At 39.4% G+C, this 26,630-nt stretch overlaps 2 protein-coding genes across 2 annotated transcripts in view; both read right to left on the bottom strand.

The window, feature by feature from the left end:
- Nucleotides 1-742: 742 nt before the first annotated feature.
- Nucleotides 743-26,630, bottom strand: part of LOC119559986 — a 75,635-nt gene continuing 49,747 nt past the window's right edge. The window contains exons 5-15 of the mRNA XM_037873245.1: nucleotides 26,183-26,282; nucleotides 13,730-13,840; nucleotides 12,444-13,248; nucleotides 10,805-10,895; nucleotides 9,722-10,728; nucleotides 8,291-8,467; nucleotides 8,017-8,209; nucleotides 6,269-6,533; nucleotides 6,030-6,207; nucleotides 5,209-5,220; nucleotides 743-5,146 (exon numbers count right to left, since the gene is read on the bottom strand). Of these exons, the coding sequence (XP_037729173.1) occupies nucleotides 3,976-5,146; nucleotides 5,209-5,220; nucleotides 6,030-6,207; nucleotides 6,269-6,533; nucleotides 8,017-8,209; nucleotides 8,291-8,467; nucleotides 9,722-10,728; nucleotides 10,805-10,895; nucleotides 12,444-13,248; nucleotides 13,730-13,840; nucleotides 26,183-26,282 (4,110 nt within the window). The 3' untranslated portion in view covers nucleotides 743-3,975. The remainder of the gene's footprint in view (nucleotides 5,147-5,208; nucleotides 5,221-6,029; nucleotides 6,208-6,268; nucleotides 6,534-8,016; nucleotides 8,210-8,290; nucleotides 8,468-9,721; nucleotides 10,729-10,804; nucleotides 10,896-12,443; nucleotides 13,249-13,729; nucleotides 13,841-26,182; nucleotides 26,283-26,630) is intronic.
- LOC119559984 (trichohyalin) lies at nucleotides 15,937-17,743 on the bottom strand. The gene has a single exon (XM_037873243.1). It carries the CDS (start codon nucleotides 17,630-17,632, stop codon nucleotides 16,028-16,030), a length of 1,605 nt encoding a protein of 534 aa, XP_037729171.1. The 5' UTR covers nucleotides 17,633-17,743; the 3' UTR covers nucleotides 15,937-16,027.

The raw sequence follows: 26,630 nt of genomic DNA, 5'->3' as shown, positions 1-26,630 counted from the left end.
GAGATTTCGACCCTTTTCGTTTTTGTAAAATGTGTATTATCGTATTTTTAACGCCCAGAAGAGTCTCAGAAGTTACTACTTCGCGATCCCGACCCTTTATGTTTTTGTAAAGGGCGTTCTATCGTCTTTCTTTTGTCCAGAAGTGACATCTACGCGATATATTTATATATGTTTTTGTAAAATATGTTCTATCGTGTTTTTATCTTACTAAGAAGTGTCTTCTGGACGAAAGGCGAAGAACGCTATAGTCGAGTACCTAGTAAGTTGGGATTTGGCATGCAGATTCTTCAGGTTCTGAGACAGCAGCAGGGTGCCACGCCCACTTCAAGGCCCAAAAACGCGCATAACACTAAAACCCATCCATCTCTCACATTTCCAAAAGTGTAACAGCAATTTTTTTTATCAATATCTATCTTCATGCCAAAAATGGTCTGAATCTGTCCATTTAAATGTTATAAGCAAATAAAGGTATCGATACTATCGACGCTAGGTGGCGCTGTTTTGGGTGAATAACGGGTATCCAATAGTCGAGGCCTATAGTCGAAGACTTGCGTTCTCTTTTGTTCCATTTTCTATATAAAGTAAAAATATCAAGCTTTCAAGTAGTAATAACACTTTTTGTTTTATAAGTTAAGGGAATAAAAAAGAGTTCGCCAACTTACAGACCTCTCCCCTACAAATAATAATGCGATATTTAATAAGTTTATGTTTTTAGATTTTATTTGTATATTCATTGCTTCTAGCAGAGAATAAAATTCACAATTGAAATACAAAACCAATTAAAAAACAAGTGACAGTGTAACGCGGTTTTTAATAACTCGAAACGATTGTTATTTCACAGACAAAAGAACAACACAAGGAAAGTATACATGTTTTATTATTCGCCGAGCTTTCCATGTTTTTATTTGCCTTAATTGACACAGTAATTGTCTTATATTTGAACAGGCATTGAAGATGAAACCAATTATTACATAGTGAATAAATAAATAGATAAAGTTAATCCAGTTTGATACTTCGTAATGCTAGGGTTACAAAATATGTATATATTATAACTGGTATTTCAGTTTGTCTTATACATATATGGATATTTTTAGCTTAGCATACACGCCGAATGGGAGTAGGTTACATTAGAACTAGGCTATCTTAGAGCGGTTACAAAATATATCTTATGTTAGAGACATGGATGCAAATCTTACCTCATATTTCATTTTTTAGGTTCCCATTTAAAAGTAACAACGATTGTCTTTAGAAAACTAAATTCACGTATGCGATGCTTATTTCATAAATATTATTAATTCTCCGCTATATTTTCTAATTCCCACACAACCTAAATTCTAATTATTACTTTGATTTTTTAAAGGAACATCGAGTACACATATATCTTAGTAGTACATATTTCTAGTTTAGTTTAGTTGAAAGCCCACACGAGTGACACAAAATGTATTTTGGACTGTGTTCCCGAATACTCAGATCATATATGTAGTAAAATGAAGGCATTATACCCGTTACTCGAAGAGTAAAAGCGTATATTAGATTCGCCAGAAAGTATGTAACAGGTAGAAGGAAGAGTTTTCTACCCAATAAAGTATATATATTCTTGATCAGGATCTCTAGCCGAGTCGATCTAGCCATGTCCGTCTGTCCGTAAGATTGCTGAGGTCTCTGATCTAAAAAAGCTAGAAAGTTGGGATAGGATTTTATGAGCTCTTAACCAGCGAAAGTTTTTTTTTATGAGTACACGCCCTATCTAACGTCCACAAACGCCCATAACGGAAAAGACGGTCTGGCGGCCACATTTTTGAAGATTTTGGGTATGCCATCTAAATACCAAAAGTAATGTAAATTGAAATTGATTTTATTGGTCAAAACAACCGTGGCGCTCCTATCGGTGGTGTTCATTTTATTTGAATAGCCGACTACAGCATTTCTTGTTTTTTTTTTTTAGTTTAGACATCTCTAGAAAAGTTATCCTCCCCAGACATTTAAGAGACTTATGAAAATATTTGTTTTTACCGAAATAAATTCTTTCTTCGGCAAGACCAAGATTATATACGTTTGCAGCTAAAATCAAATAATGGCCTAAAATAAAAAATTACAAACATTTCTTAACACTTTTTTTCTTGTCAGTACTCTAAGCTAAAAGTAGGCTTTAAACCTAAAACACGAAACTTTGAAATTCGATGATAAGATCACCATGGCTGACGGCGCCATTGTTTCTTCACGTTAATTCATAAGAATTCGCGGTCCCACGAGAATAACTTTTTCGCGAAATGAACTAGAGTACTACCAACAACCGTAAGAGAAATAAAACTTTTGAGAAGTTTCATCCAGAAAGCATTAAAACCGTAGGACGTATGTGCAGAAACGGATGCACTGACAATATAATATGACTTGATCGACAATCCTTCTCAAGAATAGTCATACTGTACTGGATTGCAGGTTTTAGACTAATAAAACGACCAATAAAAATAATTACGGACAATAAAAATAGCAAATAAAATATTTTGTAAAATAACTTCATTAATTAATAAACTTTAAGTTAAATAATTTTTATTGCGAATTATAAGTTATTTGGACATTTGTAAGAACCTTCGAGTAAGGGACTTTCGAGTTGTGAAAACTTGAGCTGTATATAACTACGCTTTTTCATTTCATTGCCCTTATAACATTTTAAAATGTACGTTCCTTCTACATACAAAGAAATCAAAACCAATATAAAAGTAAATAAAAGTATTGGTCAATTTTACAAATCGATTTTTTGTGTGTAGAATTAACGTATTACGTATTTTATTCGGCATTAAGCTGATTTTGCCAATGGACAAAGAAGAGTGAGTTGTTCATCTTGAACTAATCTTCAACTAAATTGTACTTTCATTTGCAGTTGGAACCAAACTGGTGCGCATCGAGGTACTTTGCTTTTCACATCACAACATTTTTAAATCGTTACCATTTACTTTCTCACTTGACTCATTTGGGGTGGAAAAATCGTTTGGGAAATGTAATCCGTGTACAATTTTTTACTAAGTCACGTCTGGCTTTTTTTTTTTTGGCGGGACGCAAATTTTTTTCAAATGTTGCTCTTATGTAAAATGAGGATTGAAGTTATATATCCCATCAAAGCAATTTATAGTTAAGTATCAAAAACAGTTGGAAAGAAAGTTTAATATTTTTTGTGTGTTTTGAAAACGGAATTATAAAATTATTATTGGAAAGAAAGCTATATATTTTTGGTTTGTTTTGGAAATGGATTAAGGAAATTTTAGAGCCATTCTTTTCGGGCCCTATAACGTTCATTTACAAAACACAATAGCCCTGTTCCAGTTATCACTTCCGAAAGATTTGAATATCCCAGACCTGTTCCGAGCCTGAATTTCGAAAAAACAGCACGGACTCGAATTTCCCCCTGTTGCTACAATCCCAAAGCAAAGCATGAAAATTAATTTTTTAAAATTTTTCGCTATTGCTTTATATGAAATGCTGGCTTTATCATAGTACTTAATGTTTAATGCTCATATGGTTAGAATTTACTAATGTACTGCAATTTCTGTATATTGTGTGTTTCTTGGATGTTATGTTTTAAAAGTATACACCGTGTATGTATACATTTATGTTTGTATACATACATTGTAAATACAAAATAAAATCGGGTCTTTGACGAAAAACGAAGGCAAATTTAAGTTCGATCTTTTATGCTACACCAAAATTTTCCTCAGAAAATAACCCAACACCCAAACAAATTTGATTATGTGTAAGGGAAATCCCACAATGTTAACGAATTCACTGCCGAGTGAAAACAGGAGCAGGCCTAAATATTTTGATAACGCATCTGTTATGAATGTGACAATGGAGCATGGTGTAAGCGACCTCTCCCTTATATGATATCCCGTCCACTCACACACTCGCACATCCAAACGTGGTTTGGATGAGACCTAAAGCTTAGATGGGCCTCCCTTCTTGGGGGCCTTAGATTGTGCCCTATCTGCTCAGCAGCTGATCCACATTGAGTGTTAGTTCTGGGCCTGGATGGGTGCCATTATTGTTGTTGGCCGCACCTTGGGACTGGTCACTGTAGTCACTGTAGTTCGCACTATTGTTGCTGAGGGCATAAACCCCATTCAACGTCCTGGAAGGGGCCGGCGATGTGGGGGCGGAGAGCTGGGGCGGACTTAAGGGCGGCAGCGGCGGCGACGACCGCGCCTCCAGGGTCGAGGGCGGGCTGCGGTTGAGGTTGCTGTCGAGGCTACTGTGGTGCTGCGAGGAGGCCGGCGACAGCGGGATTTCCTCTATCTTCTCCAGATCCTGGGTGATCGAGGCGGAGTTTTGCTTGTGGGCCCGCGTCAGCGTTCCCTTGGGACTTCGGGAGGTGTCGTGCAACATGGGTATGTCCAGCATGGAGCTCTTCACCACCACCCCACCACCAGCCCCCACCAAGGCCGCGTAAGTGGTGGCCTGCAGGGAGTGCTGGTGGTGCTGCTGCTCTCCCTTCGCGTGCTGATCGTCGCGATCCAAGCTGAACTGCCGACGCAGCAGACGAGTGGAGCCGGGCTTGCTGTCGAATCGTGCGGCTCCTCCCCCACAACCACTTCCGGTTCCGACCATCGAGGGGCAGGTGCCGCCCGCCCCCTGCCCGCTTCCCGTTCCGCCCGCCGCACTGTTATACAGGTATTTCCCATCGTAGAACTGTGTTAAATTACTCTCGCTGGGACTAAGGCATTTGTAATGGTTGTAGGGCGAACTGAGGTCCATCATCTCCTCTATCTTTTTGTACAGGCGGGAACTGGATCCTCCAGTGGAATTTGGCAACCGATTGAAACTGTTTGGGTTGAGCAGATTATCCGGCGTTAGTTCGGAGAGCTTGCGTGACTGTGGACTCGTGCTGCTGGGCGTTATTTTTCCTGGAAACTCCGGACAGAGGGTCGCATTTGGGCTGATTGTGTTGGTGGAGTTGGAGTCCAGGGAGTACGAGTTGGGAAGATTGGCCCCGGAACCTAGATCCGCGTTGGTGGGTGGAGTTATCTCGACCTTTACCTCTACGGATTCCCCAGCCAGGGAGGAGCTCTGCGAAGATGAAGGATTCGTGCTCGTCCGAGATTTGTTGGCCTGAGCCTTCAAGGTTATTGAGTTGCGGATCAGGGACTCATCCAAGCTGCGGATGAATATTAATGTGGGATTACTATTAAAGCTGAAATAAAAGAACCTTTAACATACCCGTGCGACTCCCTTATAAAATTTGTGGAATGCATGTGTTGGAAGGTAAACATTTGATTAGATCACAAAAATCTTAGTTAATTCATAAATGGTATAGACAACATAAACAACTTTTTATTTTTTTTTATTCTTTACATAAGGTTGATTAAATGTTTGTAAATTTTACTCGTTACTCGTAGAGTAAAAGGGTATACTAGATTCGTCGGAAAGTAAGAGCTAGGCTATTGGGATTTGGCATGCAGATTCCTGAGCTTCTTACACAGCGCAAGTTTGTTTCAGCCCACAACCGTCCAATATTGTGGCTCCTACAGTTTTGATGCTAGAATAAAAATTTAAACTGAAATGTATTGCTCTCATTAATACCTATCGATTGACCCAAAAAAAAAGTTTGCCCGCCCACTTTAACACCCACAAACCGCCCACAAACTTCAAAAAATCGTAAATATGAACGCGGATATCTCGGAAACTATCAAATTGGGATTTCAGATCTGGATTCCGTAACCGTGAACGCAGCGCATGTTTGTTACGCGAATATAGTAGGAATTTTAATTTTTTTCTAATTTTAAAAACTAAAACCACCAAAAAAAAACCCCCAAATTCCTTTTTTTTTAACTTGTAGAGGGCTACATTTTTTTGTAAATTCCTTTGTTTAAGTACTAGATTTTAAGATACACCAACAGATTATGATGATCTTGTACCAGCTATGATGTCCACCGAAAAAAAGTTTAAAATGTCGTTCGAAATGTTAAATAAAAGTTATGAATGCTTGTTGCTGACCCAAAAACCATATGAAAAATTACTTTACATTTGTTCATGCTTACCCAATAGGCGGTGGTGCCGGTAGCGGCTTATCGAATCCCTTTTTTCCCAGCAGCCAAAAGGTATTCATCATGCCCTTGCCCTTAATGTCGATGAGGCCCCTTGGTTCGATGGCATAGCCACCGCGTGTCTCCAGACGATCCCTTGTCTCCTGGGACATATGGATGCGCCAGGAGGATCCTAAATTATAGATTTTATTCTCATAAAGTGTGACTATCAAGAAAAGTCCGTCTGCAATTACCGGTTGACTCCATTCGGGATGCCGTGTTGACTGTGTCCCCGAATAAACAGTACCTAGGCATCGTGAGACCAACCACTCCGGCACAACAGGGTCCCGTGTGGAGACCAATCCTCAGTTGGAGTGGAACTCCCGGCAGATGTTTCACGTTGAAGCGACCACTCTGGTGCAGCAGGTCCAAGGCCATGGTAGCTATCTGCTCGGCGTGATCGGGTATTTTCACGGGAAGCCCGCTCACCACCATATATGCATCGCCTATTGTCTCAACCTAACAAAGAAGTGGGAAATCAATTAAATAAACTCACTCTCATTTTCTCAACTTATAATTATTATTGACTGCCACTTAAAAAATCAATAGCTGGCACATATAATATTAGAGAGAGGGAAATGGATGCAAGCGCATAGCGACAGTTCCCGTGATCGCGCTCCACGCTCGATTTAAACAATTTTTGGCATGTAGAAGGATATTGATAATCAAAACTAAATTCCGTTTACAATTTTACAAAATCCTCAAAAATGTGGGCGTTCGACAGAATTTAGCGTTATGGGGGTTTGAGGGAGTTAGAGTAGGCGTGGCACTCCCATGAAACAAACTTGCGCTGCTTAAGAGTTCAAAGAATCTGTACGTTTAATCCCAACTTTGTAGCTTTTATGGTTTCCAAGATGTTAGATTTCATACGGCCAGACGGACAGACGAAAATGGCTAGATCGACTTAAATCTCGGGCTTTGGGACTTTAATCGTCTCTGGCTAATTGACATACAACCCCACAAAACCTCCTCCATCTTCCCTCTTCCCTCGCCAGGAAGAGTAAAAAAAATTCCTAGTTCATAAAGCATCCGCTATCACACACTTTCCTGGTGCACTTCATCACTCCGTGTGTTGTCGTGCAGTGATTAGAATATTTTACCCGAAATGCTCCAAGAAGGATGATGGTAGTTCCTGCTAGTGGTAGACCCCTAGATCACAAGAAAAAGCAGTGTTGTGAAACTTCTGTATTTAACGTTCTTAAAATAGATAATCGATAAAAACTACTTAAGCAAATGTACATATAAGAATTAAAAATAGTATTTAAGTATACCTATACCGAAAAAAGAGTATTTGTAATTGGATTATGCTTATTAGTTTAAATAGTTTTAGCGAAGTTGCCGATATTTCCAGATAAAAAAGTTCCACAACACTGCCTAAGGGAATATCATGAACCCATTGCGTTGGTCAATACTGAAAGTCAAATATCAGTCGCAAATTTGTGGACTAACAATGGAAAGCTATAATAAATAAATGGTACATGTCTCTGTTTTTTGCAGGATCTTGTCGAGTTTTTACTATATTAACAAAAGCCTTACAGTCAATAAATTGTGAAAAAATTCCACATTTTCAAAGTTTCGGAGTTGTATCTCACAATATACCTCATATAGCCTATTCATTTATTTGGCAACATTAAAGGGTGTCATTAAAGTTGTAAAATAAATCATATATCACCTAATATATTGCATAATATTTACATAAATAAGCACGGAAATAAAAACAATTTTCCTTAAAAAATCATAAAAAACGTACTCTGATAACATTTTTTGACTTCTATTTTGTGATCTAGGGTAGGGGTCCAAATTTACAGGAACTACCATCATTCTTCTTGGAGCATTTTTGAAATATTACTTTGTAAACTAGTGTTATGCATGTTAATCAATCGAATAAACCCACCTTGCGATATCTGAATTTGTGTTGCGTTATCAAAACCAAATATCTTACCTTATAAACATTATAGGCATTGATCGTGGCATCGAAGATCGTGTACAGATCGTTGAGCAAATCTACAACCTGTACAGGGCTGCAATGTGCGGCGATTGTTGTAAAACCAACAATGTCGCTAAAGTATATGGTCACGTCCGAAAATTCTTCCGGGTCGACGGCCAAGCCCATCTTCAATTTTTCAGCAACGGAGCTGGGCACAAGAGATTCAAGATATATTTAAATAATATACTTTTATATAATGAATAAAAAATGCACAATGGCGGGAGCTTACCTTGGCAACATGCGATTCAGCAGCTGCTCAGTCTTCTTTCGTTCAATGTCCAGTTGTTCGGTGCGTTCCCGAATCAACTCCTCCAGGTTGTTTGAGTATTTCTCGAGCATTTGAAACATTGTGTCAACAAAGTTTACCTTCCGACCATGGTTCAGCATCTTAAAGCGCTCGTAAACGCTTAGAGGCAAGAATGAAATATAAGAATAATAAACTAATTGCAAATTGAATGTAAAATATATTTCCTAAACATCAGAAACATAACAAAGCAAGATATAACGCTATAGTCGAGTGTCTCGACTACATATACCCATTACTCACCCAAAAACAGCCCATGGGAGATGTTAATATATTCAAAGAAAAAATCCACGAAAATGGCCTTTGGCTTTATAAAATCGCCTATGATTTTGGCTTTATGGCGATTTTCGCTGTATTAAAGAAGGTGTATTTATACCCGTCACTCGTAGAGTAAAAGGGTATACTAGATTCGTCGGAAAGTATGTAACAGGCAGAAGGGAGCGTTTCCGACCCCATAAAGTAGTATATATTCTTGATCAGGATCACTAGCCGAGTCGATCTAGCCATGTCCGTCTGTCCGATCTCGGAAACTACAGTGGTCGGCATATGTATTTTGACAAAACAAAAGTTAAATATACTCATAATTTGAATTTACTTCTTGTAAACTTTTGGTATCAATGGAAAGGTAATTTAAATGCCGTTTGAATGATACATTACATTTCTTAACCCATTCAGTATTTATTGAAAAGGACGAATTTGTGTAAATCTACTTAACAATTTTTTTTTAAACTTTTTTCCTCGTCTTGAAAATTTAAATTTTTTGATGCAAAAAGTTTTTTCAAACAAAACTAATAGTAACTGCAAAAAGAACTTTTCAAAAATCATAGGTAGGAAGATGGGATCAATAAAACCAATTTCAATTTACACTTTTACAAAACCTTCAGAAATGTATGCGCTAGACAGGCTTAAGCGTTGTAGGCGTTTATGTTAGAGTGGGAGTGGCACCCTGCTGAAATAAACTTGCTCAGGAATCTCTAGAATCTATTTGCCCAGTCCCAACTTTCTAGCTTTTATAGTTTCCGAGATATCAGCGTTAATAAAAAGTCGATTGGTAAAATTGACCAATATAATAGTAAAACAGCCCCCAACCATCGAATTGTCTATTTTAGCCATCAAATAGTTACTCTTACGTAATACGTAACTATTTTTATAGTAAGTGAATTTCTTTATAGTTAATATTTACATGATCAATTGATCAAGTTATTAATTAAAAGCATAGAACCGTCACTATAGCATGGTAATTTATAAGCAAAGTAAAAACAAGAAATTTTTAAATTACACTTTTTCAAAGTGTCTTTTAGCTTGTTTGGCACCACATTTTCCTTGACAACATTTAAAAAAGTGCTTATTACTTACGAGTTGAAATCGGGACGCATGTCGGGCTGCTCGGCCCAGCACTGGCGCATAATATTTATTGCCTCCGGCGGAGCTGCTCCCTTCGAGACGGAGGGCCGAATCAGAGGAGGAGGTTTCTTGATTTTGGCTATTATTTCCTCCGGAGCCAGGGAGAGCATACAGTAGGGCTCTCCCCTCACTACCACCTCTTGCATGATGATTCCGAAGGAGTATACATCTCCGAGTTGGGTTCCCAACTGAATACGTCCGTGCTGGTGGTGATGGTGATGATGCTGCTGGAAGTGCTTCATGCTCCGAAGAAGTTCTGGAGCTGTCCACAACAGTTCCTTGGCACTTCTGGGCCTTGGCGGCAGTCCCTGCGATTCGTAAAAAGAGTTCAAGCCGTAGTCGGTGATCTTCAAGACCCATCTGGCATCCACTACGCAGTTTCTAGAGGTCAAGGCTCCATGAATCCTCAAGGGAGAGGTGTGTAAGTATCGCATGCCCCTCACCAGGTCGGTAAGCAAGCTCAAACGGAATGACCAGTCCAGTTTGATCTCATCCATGATTAGCACATCCTGTAGCGATCCCCTCGAGCAGTAATCGAAAACCATGGCTGTGCGATTGGGATCGGATAGCCATCCAATTAATGGATTGATATTTTCATGCCTGAGACCATGGGACATCACGAGTAGATCCATCGCTTTGGTGCGCAACTCCGAGGTACCGTTCATATGTACCTCCTTGAGCTGCACGAGATCACCATTATATCGAGCTCTCATGTCCAGATGGGCAGGATTGTGCCTGGCCAAACTGCCCGTGGCGGAGGATGCGCGTTTCCCATTTGCTGTTGCTGCGATGGCTCCAGCTGAACTTCCCGGAGCAGCTGCACCCGGAATTACGAATCCTAAATTTTTTAGGGATCCGATGGAGCCTTTGAGGAGATCCGGCTTATCTACTTCCGGGCCACCAAACTCCTGCAGCTGCTGCAGCCAACAACAAAGCATGGCCTCTATGCCCTCATCAACCTAAAATCCGAGGAAATATATTAGTATAATATATAAAAAGTGGAGCGAGGATGTAGAAAGGGGTTTGGGTGCTCACCCTTCGAGAATCAACGGGAAAAACAAAGTCGCTGGCGGAAAGCACTATCTTGTTGGGTCCTTTGGAGAGACGCTTACGTAAAAAGTAGTTCCTGAAGGAGTTAGAAATTTTATGGAATTAAACAACTTGTTAAGATTTCCTTCAATCTTACTGGGTAATCCTTAAACAGAAGAGTTCATTCAACACAAAATTTCAGCAAATAAGGAAATGACCCTAAATGGTTCCTGTTAAAATTTAATAGAGCTGTGACTTGTTTCAACGTTTGTAATAGTTTTTTTCAGCATATGCTAATGCCTCAAACTATTAATAATGTAAGAGAATAACTAAAAATATACTTTCTAAATAGGTTTTAAAGTAAATACTTTTTCTGTCTGTCCGTCTGTCCGTATGAACGCTGTGATCTCGAAAAATTGACAGGCAGTCATGGTTCTCTACTAATTCAATTTCAAAAGTTCCCGTTTTTGCTATAAAAAAAAGTAAGCTTTTCTTTCATCGTCTCCGATTGCTGGAGAGCATATGACTGTCTAGATGACAGCACCTCAAAGTCAACTAATCAATTCATTTTGTGGACCCAGTCACGAAGGCTAACACTCAAGAAATTAAACGTCTGTGGCGGGACCTGAAGGAAAGCACTGCACGCTACGGAAGAAAGTAGGAAAATTATGACAAAGAAATCCAACGAGTCACAAGTAAAATTTGTCATGAAATTTAAAAAAAAATGCCGTCTTTTAATTTGTTTTTTTTCATTTGTATATCCACGATGTATTGATTTAATTCTTAACATACATCATATAATCATAATTTCTCATATATGTTCTTAGAATACCTCCGATGACGACTCACTTCTTAAGCAAATGACATTTTTGGTTAAAACAAAGGTTACACGATTTTTATGGTAACTCATTAAAAAAAACTTGGTGGCGTATTAGTGAAAACAGGTGATTTTTTGCATGTGGTGTGCAATCTTGATTGAATTTGCAAAATATTGACTTTTATTTGCTTATAACTTTATAAAGATTGGACCGATTTCAATAAGATTTTGAATGTATATGGGTTTTGATATTAAAAACAAACTCTCATTTAAATTTTTACAAAATATTACAAAATATGGGCGCTGGAAGGGTGTTATGGTCGATTGTGGGCGTTACAGCCTTGACACCCTGCAGACACAAACTTGCGCTGCGTAGGAAGCCCAAGAATCTGCATACCAAGTCGCAGTATTTCAGCTCATAGTTCTCGAGATCTCAGCGTTCATACGGAAAAATGGACATGGCTAAATCGACTCGGCTAGTGATCCTGATCAAGAAAATATATACTTTATAAGGTCAAAAAAACCAAGCACATTTTTCTTGAATTGAGAACATTCGATTTAAAACTGTGTAAGCGTAAATGCCCTCAATATCAGAATAAAATGATTAGAGCACTAAAACCTAAATTGAGTTAATTTCGTTTCATTTTCAATTTTTACCAAAGGTAACTTTCTTTTCATTGCAAAGTGGTCGGATAGACTTTAATAAATCTGTTCTCTCGCTAGCGACCCACTCTATAGACCCGGATACATAATAGCCCAACTGCAAGCTTAACTATATATGTACCTACTGGAACATTCAAACTAAAATGAAATCGTCAATCGACTTACCTCATGGTAATCCCTGCAGCCACAATACCCGCCAGGATAACGACAAGTAGGAACACGCAGATCGCCGCGATGGTCCAGCAGATGGCGCCGCACTGCCACAAAAGGACGCTGCTGACCAGCAGCCACTCGTCGTATCCTGGCTGTACGGAGTGGGTGATGTAGGTGTCACTCGCTCCGCCCCCAGAACCACCCTCATGCCTCCCTCCTTCACTCTCCAGGATGAGCAGAGGTCGGCACTTGTATCCGGCCGACTTGGCATCCCAAACGATGTCCAGCACCACGAAATCGTATTTGGGACTCGCTTTCAGTGTATTCGATTGGGTGGCAGTATCTACAACCGTATCGTAGAGTGCAAAGAGGTTGCGATACGGGTACAGTTTCTCCAGGCTGGCATTGCGATGGCCATTGGGCGGTGGTGTGGTGATGTTTCCATTTTCAGCATTTCCGAGGGGCGGGCGAAAATTCCGCATTGTTGCCATCAGTCCGGCCGCATTCAGAAAGTGTCGATGTCTATCGCTTAGCAGAGTCAGCACCAACAGATTGCTGCTGACCCTTCCGGCCGGAGAGCTCGAGTTACCACCAAAGCTGCCATTCCCTGACCCACTGATCCGTGCCAATCGTTTGTAGAACCGATGCTGGGTGTCCAATGAGCTGGCCGCCATGTCGATAAGTAGAATTTTGGTGTTCTGTTTTGAGGGCCCCGAATCCACTGCATCCTTCTTGGCCTGCTTCGTCCACTCCACCTCAATGCTGGTTAGCATACGTATGGCACTCGCATCGTTCAGCGGAGCGGTGATAATAATTGCTGAAAAGCGAACCGAAGTGCAATCAGCCACCAAACTAATATAGTTTCTGTGCTTTTAATTAATTATTTAAAATAATTTCAGTGCTCTACCATAATAAAAAATTAAATTAAGTAATGATTTATTTTGTCCTTTCTTAAGAACTGTTGTCTTTCTAATTCTACATCTTTTAAACCCCTCTAAATTAAAAAAAAAAACCGATTGTAGGTAACAAACTATGGAATATATTAAAATTAAAAAACTTTAAAGACTTTTATTAAATTTCATTTGGTTTTGATTTTTAAGAAATTAAACAATTAGTGTCTTCATTTTGAAAGAGGTTTTACTCAATTACAACCGGATAACTACAGCTGGAGATTTAGATTTTCAGATAAAATTTGGAGTTTTTTTCAAACTTTAAAAATTTCTATCTAAAATATAGTTTAAAGTGTTTTGTTTTGGTTCACTGCAGATTTACCAGCCACCAGCAGATACGGTACTCACCTTTGCCCGGCTTATCCTTTGAATGCAGGTCACGTATTGTCCTGCGAATTTCGATGCGATACGGTACATGCAAGTTGGCGGCGATGGCCAGTCCTAGGCCCCAATTGTCGTCTGAAAAATACACAGAGGGAGAGGGTGTGAGGCGAATAAGGCGTTGGATGTCGAAATTAAATTGCGTTTTTGTGGCACGTAAAGACCCGGTGTCATATGTGTCCTGGATGTTGCTCAATGCACCCCCTTTTAGCACCAACATCAACTGTTGTGCTCATAATGAGCGTTTTCATTAGACTATCATATATCTGTTAACCAGTTAACCAATTTACGTTACCAAGTAATGGTCCGATTTAATCTCTTTAATCTCTCTTTCTTGTAGGTGTCATACAGAAATACACGTTATAACTTAATATTACTTTCATTAATTCATTAAAAGCGCGCAAAACGAAACTTATAAGTTATCTGTCAACTGGTTGTTAGGAAGGGAGAAAGAAGGTGATATTTGAATTATGTAAAAGCTGTGATTGGATAAAATAATAAAATACGGTGTGCAAGGTTAAGCCATTGGCTTCAGCGCGAAATAAATGATGAAGATGGAAAATTATACAATCGATTGTGTCTTTTTTGCTTTTTTTACAGTCTAGCGATGGTGCATTCCAAATATAAGGTGCATTTTGCACAACATCAATGAGTCAATTAATTTCGTCGTCCCGACAGAAAGCCATTTAAGTCGCTTTAACTATTTATTTGCGAAACTTGTGAAAAGTAAGTGTCACCGTTAGTAATGAAAGCTCTTTAGAAATATAAAAAAAAATAAGCAAAAGTTTTTTAGGTAGTGTCATTTTAATTCGCATAGGTCGCGGCATATCTAATTGATGCTAGAAATGGAATGTGTCATCCCAACCATAGATAAATAGAAAAAATTTAGTTTTAATTTAAATACCCCGTAATTGCTCATATGTTAGCCAAATAATGTTCATGAGCCAATTTATGTTTTTTCTTCTGCTAATAAGACGCCCACTTTAACACCCACAAACCGCCCACAAACTTCAAAAAATCGTAAGTATGAACGTGGATATCTCGGAAACTATTAAAGATAGAGAATCGGGATCTCAGATTTAGATTTCGTAGCTTTGTACGCAGCGCAATTTTGTCACGCGAATATGCCACGCCCACTATAACGCCCACAAACCGCCCAAACCTGTCTCGCCCACAATTTTTATGCTAGATACAAATTTTTAACTGAAATGTATTGGTCTCGTCAATACCTATCGATTGATCCAACAAATTTGCCACGCCCACTCTAACGCCCATAACGCTTAAATCTGTCTTCCGCCGGTAGGTGGCGCATTTAAATCTCGCTTTGCTGCTTGCATATCTCCATTTCCCTTTGGTCCCTTAAGCTGAGTAACGGGTATCTGATAGTCGAGGTACTCGACTATAGCGTTCTCCCTTGTTAGATTTTAAATGTTGATGGTGCGGTCGTGACCAGTTTTGTACCTCTTTAAGGCGTGTTTTTGTTTGATATCAGAAGTTCTTAAAGATAAAATCTTAGTGTGAGATTTCATATTAGTATATCTTAATAACATGACCAGAAATCATGTCGTTAAACACGAAACTAAACCCCAGTGTAAACGAAGTAAGTATAAAATTAATACGAACTTATATAATTTATTGCATACCAATATATTTTATATTTTTCGAGCGTCAAAACATTAGGAGGCAAAGTTTTGGGCGGCTTGTGGGCGTCAGAGTGGGTGTGGCATGTTCGCGTAAAAAACTTGCGGACGAAAATAAGAAATATATATCTGAAATCGCAACTCTCTAGCTCGTATAGTTTCCGAGATCACAGCGATCACACGGCTAGTGATCCTAATCAAGAGTGTATATACTTTATCGTCGGAGGCGCTTCCTTCTACCTGATACATACTTTTCTCCGAATACAATACACCCTTTTGCTCTACGAGTAACGGATATAAAAAGGGATTGCAAACCCACCCAAAGGGACAAACATTTTTATTTTGGAAAGTCCGCCAAAATAACTACTAAATGCGTTAAGAAGTCTTTCATCATTCAAGCGGAATAAGTTTTGTCAAAATACTTATGCCTACTATTGTGTTTTGCGGTAATAGACGACGGCAGTGTATAACCGAATGTGTAGGGTAAGAAAAGTCGGTACCAAGATCATTTAATAACACTAAATGTATGCGAGATTAGAATGATAAAACTGTTACTTTTAATAGCCTCAGTTCTTAACTTATAACCCAATTTAAAATTGCTTTAAGCATACTTTTTCTAACAACTCTAATAAAATTTGCAGTGGCAGTTACGGAATCCAGGTTTTTGTGGTTTCTGGGCTGGCTCAATCGCACCTTGCTCCACTTGGGTCTTGGCTCCCTCAGGAGGCACATCCAGTCTACCCAGGTCGGTCATGAAGCCGCAGTGCTTTCGCGCTTCCCTGGGACATGGACATTTGTCCACACTGGCACCGGCAAGTCTGGCATTGTACTCCTGCTCGGTGGTCGGCAGTCTAAGAATATACTTATTGGGATTGCAGGCCATAATCCTCCAGTTGGGATGCGGCGCCAAGTAATCAATGCCCTTCTCCAGAATCTCCTTTGCTAACTTTTTGCAAGCAATTGGATTATCAACGGCGGCCATCAGGCGACTGTCAAATCGTTTCTCGTCCTCCGCCTGGATGCGCTTCATCTCTGTGATTTGTGCATCCAAATCCGCCTTATATCGGATCTGGCGGCACACAATCATTTGATGAGTGACCTCCGGATGAACAAACCGGTTCTCCATCATTTTGTTCTCCCGAAGCTCAGCATCAGAACGGATTCTGCGCTCGTAGTCATCGCAGACCTGTTTCCGGAGGATATCGTAGCATTTCTCCGCAGCCTCCCGTTTCACCCGAACCCTTTCGGTGATGTTGACCTTCGTGCACATGTCCAGCTGGTAGAGATCGGCGGTGCGCTCGTCCATCATCTTCTCGATTCCAAGTTCGAGCGATTGCATGCGTCGGAGGTAGGCCAGGTATTCCAAAGTAGCTCGATTGAGGTCCTTCTTGGACTGGGCAATCCTGGCACGAGCTTCCGCTTCCAGACGCTCCGTTTCCCGGCAGAAGGCCAGGTGGTCGGCCTTGTCCGCCTCCCACTCCGCCAGACGGGCGCACCTCTTTCGCTCTATCTCCTTGAGCAGCTCGGCCTGGTAGGCCAGCTGGTCGACTGGAGCTGGCTGGTGTTCTTTTTCGAACTCCTCCAGGCGGATCTCCTCCAGCAGGGCGTTTAGTACCCGCTCCTCCTCGTCCCTCTCCGCCTCCGCCTCCTTGCGTTTCTCCTCGTGCTCGGATACTTGGATGGCCAGGACATGATTCACCTGTTCCTGCATCTGATGGCGTCGCAGGTTCTCCTCCGCCTGGTTGCAGTCGAACTGGGCCCACCGGCGGCGATTCAGCTCTAGCCAATACTGGTCCTGCTGGCACTCACGCCGCTTCTTCCGCTGGTTCTCCAGAATTTGCTCCTCTTGGACAATCTTTGTCTCCACGAGATCCTGCTGCCGCAGAGCCTCCCGGATCTCATAGCAGTCGAGCATAACCTGCTGGATGTGCTTTTCCTCCAGAAACTTCTTTTGCTGCTTGGCCACTTGCTCCTTGATGGCGTGCAAATGCTCCTTTCGCTCCTTGATGTCCTGGTCGATTCGGGTCTTCACCGTGTTCGAGAACTCCTCCTCGTAGCGCTTGTCCTCCTCGTCCAACATCTTCTTTAGCCTTTGGCTGCGTTCCTGCAGCTCGGCTGCGGCCACCTGTTTTGCCTTGGTCACCAAGAGGCCGATCTGCGTGTGCAGACTTTTACGGTCCGTCCGCGTGATAAAGTTGAAGTGGTCCGCACCACGTCCGGAGTTCTGCATCTGGATTATCGAAATTAACAAACCTAAATATGTATACAAGGAAGACAGTGAAAATGCTCTAGTAATTTCAAAGGTGTATGTAGGATCTGTTCCAAAGGTTTTGGTGACGGAAAATTCAGAACGATGAGACGGCCGATTCGTGTTTCGAAATGTTATTTTCATTCAATTTTGCACTGCAATAACGCACTATTGATTAGTTGCCCGTAAGTTTAGTTAATTATTTCTTCCAATGCAAGGCAATATAAAAACGGTGTACTAAAAAGATTGAATAAAATTCGCAGGCTCATCATCATTAAATACAATTTGCTGCGTCTTTGCGTAACTTAAATTAAATTATGATTATAGAGTAATACATTTAGAAGTATTTAGACATATGTGATTCAGCCAGACTTACGAGAACCTTGGGCTCCTTCTATTACCTTAATAGCAATGCAGCTGACAACACGCTTATTAACTGAAATGTAAGCTGAAAGACCTTGCCAAAACTAGAAGCCAGTCACGTGAAAAAGAAAAGGGGTCAAATGCCTGGTTCTTCCGTGAGGATGGGAAAATGAATCGCAACAGAGGATAAAGACTTTTTCAAAAAAAAAGATAGTTGGGCCAACTTTAATCGCCAAAGCTGCAAAATCAACGAAATGCAGCAGAATTTAGCTTAAGTAGAAAGCATTGAGTAATTGTTGAATGATATTTCAAAAAAGGAGAAGTTCTAAAATTTGTAGTGTTCAAAGTTGTTAATAATTTTAAACTATACCTTTAAATTGCAATGTTATGAGTAACGGATTGGGTAAATTCTTATCGGCATCATGTGTAGAGTATAAAATCGATTTATGTATATTTTTAAAATGTACAATACTTTTCCAAAGTGTAACACGTAATTTTATTGTAGGGTGGAGGCGTGACGCGGAGTTCCTTCTCCAAGTTCATGTTTGCCCAAGTGCAAAATTGTGCGACTTCGCAGCGCAGCGGAAACTGGAAGGACGAAGATGGAAACGGAGGCTAGGACCATATCCTGCGCTGCCTCAGCTGAAGGCTTAGCCATATGCACTCCGCCCGCAATTTTCTTTTTGTTTCCATTCCGACAGTGCCGCATTCAAGCTCACATTGTGTGGTAGAATTTTCAGGCAATTTGCATAGTTCTCCGCGAGCAATAACAAAATGTCATAACTGCTGGCAAAGATAACCAATTTTCTCGTGCCTGTGGAATAAGTAGCTGCAGCTTTTAACTTCAAAACCTTTCACTTATAAAAAAAACTGATTTTTGCCTTGAAAACACTCAAACTCCATGACCGTGACTCGTAGAGTAAAAGGGTATATTTTATTCGGGGAACAGTATGAAACAGGTAGAAAGAAGCGTTTACCACCCCAGTAAGTATGTATATTCTTGATCAGGATCACTAGCAAAAAAAGAGTAGTAACCCATAGGACTGATAACACATACGCTGGCCCAAGACAAGAAATTCTTTTCTTGAATTCATTTTACATTTTACATTCATTTTTTATTTTTAATAATTGTGTCAATTTATTTTTCAAGCAATGACAGCATTTCATCACATATCCTTTTTTATATTAACTGCAAGATCTTGTGAGGTTAATTTCCCGCATTTCTATGTTCTTAATACACACACACTCCCATCGGGGTATGACTATGGGAAAAGCGCATATTTAACGCCAACTGTCTGCTGCATTTACACTCATGCATTTGTACAAGGCACTCTCATACGAACGCAGATGAGTGCTCTTCTTGCCACATTTGCATTTGTGCTTTTTCATTTTATGCATTTTAATATTCATGCGCTTGACTCAAAATTTAAATTGCGGCGCGTTCACTCGTAGCTGCTGCTGTATGTGTGTTTTTCTACACAAATTCACGCCATACAGATGCGGCCAACAAATTAGTTATTTAATTTTAAAAACGAGAGAGAACGCTATAGTCGACGGCCTCGACTATCAAAACCCGTTACTCAGCTAAGGATAGTGCGAGGGAGATGGAGATAAGCAAGTAGCAGGGCGACTGCTCACAAGATGGAACACCCTGCAACAGCGCCACCTAGTGTCGTGTTTGATACGGACGGACAGACGGACATGGCTAGTTCGACTCGGCTAGTGATCCTGATCAAGTATATATACACATTATTATGGTGTCGGAATCGCTTCCTTCTACCTGTAATATACTTTTCCCCCAACACTGGATGCCGAGCTGTGCAAGTTGGCGTCCAACACTTCGCTGGGAAAACTCTATCGAGGACAGAAGAAGTCCTCGAACTATTTTTATATTTGATCCGAAACATATATAAAGTAAAGTATAAAGTAAACAAACTTCCATCTCACATGCGGCTGGACCCATGCTCCCCTAGGGAATTAATTAAGAAAACCCTTTACAATTACCTTTCGTCCCTTAGTATTTAGTTTAGTAATAGACAAGTAGCCAGTTAAGGTACCAACTCTTGGCGAAATAAATAAATAAATAAATAAATAAAAAACAAAAACTAACTTTTGGACTTTTAATATTTATTTAAATACAAGATGCTAAAAAGTAAAAACAAAACTGGTTAATAATGATATTACCAACATATCAATCTGACATGAAAGAATGTCAGTATGATATGAAAGAATACGAGTTTGATATGAAAGAATATCAGTTTGATATGAATTGAATTTTCAAAATACCATACTGGTACTAAAAACACCATAGTATAGTCACAAATTTGATATGTGCGCATATATCAATGGTATGAAAAATACCATATTGATATGTTCGAAAATATCAATATGACATGGCAACATAAGGGACCAAAATTGATACGCAAAAATACCCGATTAATGAACAGTTTTGGTATTTTATTTTATCTGTATAGTATACAGTGTATACATATGTTCTTGATCAGGATAACTACACCCAGAAAAAAAAGAACGAAAAAAATCAATAACTTTTTCATGATTTGCGAACAATCCGCTCTCCATTTTTAGTTCTCACTTTTCAAACGTTTGTTCACGAAAATCGAACGGTGTTGGCAACAATTTCTAGACGAACTAGTCGGTGCCAAATTGCGAAAATTGTTCTCAGATATTGAACGCCGTTCATGAAAAAGCTGCGATAGACGGGTTAAAGCTATCGAAATCGATGATTTTTCGCCACATGGTTGATGTTTGCTTACTGTGCAAAGTGCCAAAATGGATATAAATATAAATGTAAACGTTCTTACGTGCGAGCAGGAATATAAGTAATAAATAAAGGTTCAATTTATACGAATACACTTTAGATACAGTTTAATTTGACAAGAAAGCGAAGCCCACACAGTTTTGACGAACGACTACTCTAAGCTGCTGGAGTTTTTAGTTATTCTATAAGTATTAAGACATTCGATGATATATATTCCCCTTCCTTTTCACATTTATCCCCTTAACAGTAACAAAGTGTTTTTTAGTATTAAATATGTACCCACTGACCAATAAAAATATAAAAAAACAAAAAAATATTAACGTTTTTTATTACGGAGATTAGGATTATTTACCAAGCGTTCCTTTTTTCAAGATCGTTCTATTTACATATTGTGCCACAGGCGTTCCAAAATTGTGCCCAATGCGTTTAGAGAAAAATACCAGTTCGTTACCTAATTAAGACCCTTATGTTAACAATTCAACACAAAAGTGTTCATAAGCTGACCACATTCGTTCGGAAACCACTCCCAAAATTTCGGTCACATTTTACGAACGACCGTTCATGAACTGTCAACAAACGGGCTTACGCACTTTTTGACCCCGTTTGGTCTTTGGGAGACACAATTAAATAGTATCCGTTAAAAATGTGTCTTGTAGTAAAAGGGCTGTTGTTTTTGCCTCAACTGTAAAAACAACTATATATAGAAAAAAGCTGAATGCACTGAATGTTGTTTCTGTGGGTAGCGAACTTGGTCAGTCAAGCGTTGTTATGTACAATGAAACCACCAGCATTGGCACCACATAAAAAATGCACCTCCTAAAGAACCAAGTGGAATGAGAAAGCTGCATTTAAAATTTCAAAATATAGCAGATGCCGCAAATTCAGCTCTACTTCTCCATTGCAGGCGGGTAAACAAAATAAATGCGACGTGCTGCGCTTTTAGCCTCAGTTAAGGTTAGTTAGAAAGTTATTTGTTCTTGGTTTTTGTTTGTTTTCGCTTTGCTGCCACAAAAAACAGAACATCGAAACCAAAAATATGTTGGTGAAAATGCGCAGAAGAACAAATAAATGCAGGGCTGGTAAATAAATTGGCCAACGCCATAAAAGGGAGGGAAGATGGATTGGGTGGGTGCTTAATAGAACCGCATCAATTTATCTAAGCTGTGCCACGATAATTTTTTCCCCTGAAATGGAACCAACGCATGCCACACATGGCGTATAAGATATGAATTTGCAAAGGCATACGCCATAGGAAAATGTTAACACTTCATTGGCTTGAGTAATTGCAAACTCTGAGCAGGCTGTGGAAAGTTTGCAGTCGAGTGAAATGCGGGAGATCTTGGTAACTCTTACTTCACAGGCCAACCCCTACCACTGCCCACTAAATTATCATTATCAACTTCTTCGTTCATCAAAAAAGAAACTTTGAGTTGACAGATGGCTCCACACACATATCCCATCAAACGGCGCTCAACAGAACTACCAAAACTTTGGCCTGAAATTACTTAAAATACGAGTATTGAAACACTTACTTGATCAAATAGATTATTAACAAGAAAGGAAGATAACTTTGGAAGCAGAAGTTTATATACTCTTGCAGGCCGTTCCTATGGGAGCAATGTATAATTATGCTACATTTCAATTTACTAGCGTATATGTTATGTGAAAAACGGTATAAAACGACTTTTGTATAATTTTGACATTTTTTTTCGATCGTTCCAATGGCAGAAAAAGTATGCGTAGAAACATGTTCTGCAACTTTGGTATAAAAAAAAAGTTTGAAATTATTTTTTTATAACTTACAAAATGTCCTGATTTTCAATCAGAACAAGGAAGAACGCTATAGTATAGTAAGTCGACTATATACTCAGCTAAAGGGAGCAAAAAAAAGACTTCAATATATGGTTATGTGGGCGCACTCTTATAGGTCAATTGATAGGTATTTACGAGACGGATACATTTCAGCTAAAATTTTTTATCCAGCATGAAAATTGTGGGCGCCACAGGATTGGGCGGTTTGTGGACGTTAGAGTGGCCGTGGCATATATTGACGTAACAAACTTGCGCTGCGTACAAGGCTACGGAATCTAAATCTGAAATCCCAGTTCTCTATCTTTGATTGTTTCCGAGATATCCGCGTTCATATTAACAATTTTTTGAAGCTTGTGGGCGGTTTGTGGGCGTGGCAAACTTTTTTTTTTGGGTCAATCGATAGGTATTAAGAAGATACATTTCAGTTAAAATTTGTATTCTAGCATCAAAACTGTAGGAGCCACAGTTTTGGGCGGTTTGTGGGCGTAAGAGTGGGCATGGCACCTTGCTGAAACAAACTTGCGCTGCGCAAGAAGCTCAGGAATCTGCATGCCAAATCCCAACAGCCTAGCTCTTACAGTTTCTGAGATCTCAGCGTTGCTACGGACAGACGGACATGGCTAGATCGACTCGGCTTGTGATTCTGATCAATGATATATACACTATATAGGGTCGGAAAAGCTTCATTCTACCCATTACATACTTTCCGACGAATACAATACACCCTTTCACTTTACGGGTAATGTGTATACAATTTAAGCTATAGTTTACTCAGCTGTCTCCCAAAAAACGGGGGAGTGGTGCAGAGCATTCTTTATATACAATTTGGACAATTTCGATTGTTAGCAGCACAGCATCAGGCCCATAAGAAATTCGAACTCAGAACTCATAATTAAGTTAACATTCGTGGGTGGGGTTTTGTGGTTGATAAAAACTTGCAGCATACTTTTGTAGTTTTATTACTTTTAACAGTTTTCATTGTTAATTGGGGTGGGGGGTGAAAAAGTTTGTACAGTCCATCGAAATGCAATTAAAGTTGCAAATTGCTTTTATTCGTATACACAATTTACATAATGCAGTCGATACAATCTTCGAGCAGAAAACTACACGCCGTGCTCAGCATGGTCCATTGATTGGACTTTTCTTGTTGTCGCCGCTTTCGTCATCAGTTTTATTCGCCAAACATACAAAGATCGCACAAAGATAAGATGAAATGAAAATTGCATGTTACTTTAGCTTTTAGGACAAAGTCAAAGTGAAAGTCAAACCAATCAGGGCAAATGCTGGCCGAATAAAACGCAGGCATATGGCTTGCCGTGGGTCACTTTTTTATGGTCCACCATAAGCTGTCAATTAGGGTAAAGCAAACCATAAACAAGACACGAAAGCAGCTCTCACTAATTACGTCGTCATAAAACCAAATGTTGATGGGCGTTACCCAAAAAAGACCGGCCTTCCCGGCCCATCATGTTAATTGTTAAGCAGTTTTAATGCTGATGAGTGTGTCCTGCAGCATCCATGGTTAATGGGACTTTTATAAGCAGAGATGTTGCAGCACACTTCATCAAAATTGTTTTAGTCCCAGTAGGATAGATAGTGGTAAAAATCATGCGCGTATCCACGTGGAGCTGGATTACAGGGGATCGATTCCTTTTTTGATTTCAACTCAAAAAATTTTTTAAAACAAAATTCTAGAACCGCCCTTGGTATAAATCTTCCTTTTCCAATTTTGGTGGACACCGGTACTAAAGATCCCATCGTTCGTTCACCTCCCATAACGGCTTTTCAGATGTGGGGCTCCTCTGTATGAACTTGACAGGGTCACGTCCTACAGATAATGAATCGTCTTATTGTGTTGAAGTAGAATTGTTCGTGCATCACAGCTTTATTAAAATGTCATATAAGTATCAGTAATTCTTTGAAATTATTATTATCGCTTATTAAATACCCGTTACTCCCGTTAAGGGAGTTGTTTCCCAGACTGCACACCACACCAGCCCGCCACCTAGCGTATATTTTTTTTATTTGCTTATAACATTTTAATAAATGGTTTGATAAAAATAGTTTACAATAAAATATTTAGAAAGTCCCCCAAGAAGGATGAAGTAGAATTGGACCCTTAGAGCACAGAAGCCTTTTCCAAAAGATAAAATTTGGCATTTATAAAAGCTTAGAAGGAACTTTACATTGTACCTCTTAAAAAATATATTACTCCACTGACAATATGTTTATTTTAAGTTATTAAAAGATGTGAAAATAAGCGATTACTAAGTAGATATTGTTTTTAGCTTTTGAGTTTGTGTTTTTATTATCTTTCACCATACTTTTCCCGTTTCTTTCTGCCTTTTCTATAAGAGACTCAGAAAACAGAGTTACCTTAAAAGTGCCCAAATTACCTAAAATTTTAGGTATTATGACCAATAAAGCGAGCCACCTTCCCTAACCTGCCTTACCTTAAATTTTAGGTAATAACGAACCAAAAAATTATATCACAAGATTAAACATTTTAGGCCATACATTACATAAAAATTAGGTAATTTATTACCGAAAAATGAGGAACCCATGATAGTAATATAATTCTAAAATTCTAAAGTTCTCTGGCGCTGGCATTTTAGGGTATTTTTTTATAAGCTATTTCGGTGTTGTAAACTACATATTTAAGTTTTAGTTAAGACCAAAAAGTTGTCTAGCAGACCGTTCTGTGCTCGATTAATTTAAAATTGATTGCCGGCGGCTCCTAACTGGTATTTGCTTAACTAATTGGGCAACATGCGAGAAATTAAGACATGACGTCACTGGCTGGGGCTCGCCTTATTGGCGGCGGTTACCGAATTAAATTTCAAACGCAGAGTCAACTTAATGGGACTCTGTTGCCCTTTCTAGTCCTTCCATATAACCAACATAACCACTTCACCGCGCTATCTTTCTGTGCCTGTCAGCGTTTGTGCAAACACTCAGCAGGCAGCCCCACACAGCGTTAATCATAATAATGTCACCACTAATTGCATTGCGTATACGCACACGTGTACTTAGAGTTTCAAACAGCAAGCGACAAGCACTTACCCTTCGCCCACATTCTTCGTCTCGTTCCCATCTAATTCCGGATGACCCCACATCTGGCCTTAAATGGGCGCGATTTCCCCCACCGCTGTCTGAGTTCAACGGCAAATGTGTTTATTTAACATTTAAGCAACCAGCTTTCGCTTCCGACTCGGAACGTTAAAGAGCAGTATGTTTAAGTGATTAGAGACATAAAAAAGATGTATATTTCATGTACTCATTTTCCAGAGTTTAGTCATTTCACACGATGATGTGACTAATTTTATTTGTTTGTTATAATATTTTTAAAAAGGGGCATTTGCCATTGATTTTTTGGCAAATTTGATTAATTTGCATCAATGAAAACTAAAGCAACAGTCATAAATCGACTAAAAAAATGTTGCTATAGCAAGTTATTAATAACTTGGTCTGCAAAGAGCATAGCATCTGGTGATATATTTAATGCAAAAAGGGTGATTATACTTATACTGGGTCCGAAAAAAAGAGGTTAAAGTAAGGTGAAAGTTTTATTTACTTACCGCCGACATAGATATCAACTTGTGACCAGTTCAACTTGGTGGAAATGCTTTGCACGGCCAGGGAAATTGCTTCTAGTGATGGAAGAAAATTGCTGGAGATCTGTGAACACGAGATAGGTACAAAGTTACTAAGTACTAATTACTAAAGATTTTCTGCCAAGTCTCTTGCTCTGAAGTGGTATAAATGAACAACCGGAAGCTTCCGACCCCTAGCAGCTCTATTAACATAACTCTCCACTGCCTTCAACCCTAGATTCCCATTGAATTTACTCTGTTGTTGGCTCTTTTGCCCCTTCAATACCTACTTATTCCAGTTCCACACTTTAATACCTTTTCTCTCTGCGGGCTGCAAATGAAAATCAAAACACGAACTCTAGTGTTCAGCTGCCTTGTTTGTTAAAGTGAAACAAATTAAATCCACAAGCAATTAAAGTATTGTAAGGAATGG

Source organism: Drosophila subpulchrella, unplaced genomic scaffold (genome assembly GCF_014743375.2).
Source record: "Drosophila subpulchrella strain 33 F10 #4 breed RU33 unplaced genomic scaffold, RU_Dsub_v1.1 Primary Assembly Seq354, whole genome shotgun sequence".
NCBI lineage: Eukaryota > Metazoa > Arthropoda > Insecta > Diptera > Drosophilidae > Drosophila > Drosophila subpulchrella.
Note: the sequence above shows the minus strand (reverse complement) of the source record. Positions and strands in the feature narration are given on the sequence as shown.

Bases quoted from the DNA above. Each gene is read 5' to 3' on its own strand.
- LOC119559984 (XM_037873243.1), bottom strand. From the start codon at position 17,632: ATGCAGAACTCCGGACGTGGTGCGGACCACTTCAACTTTATCACGCGG.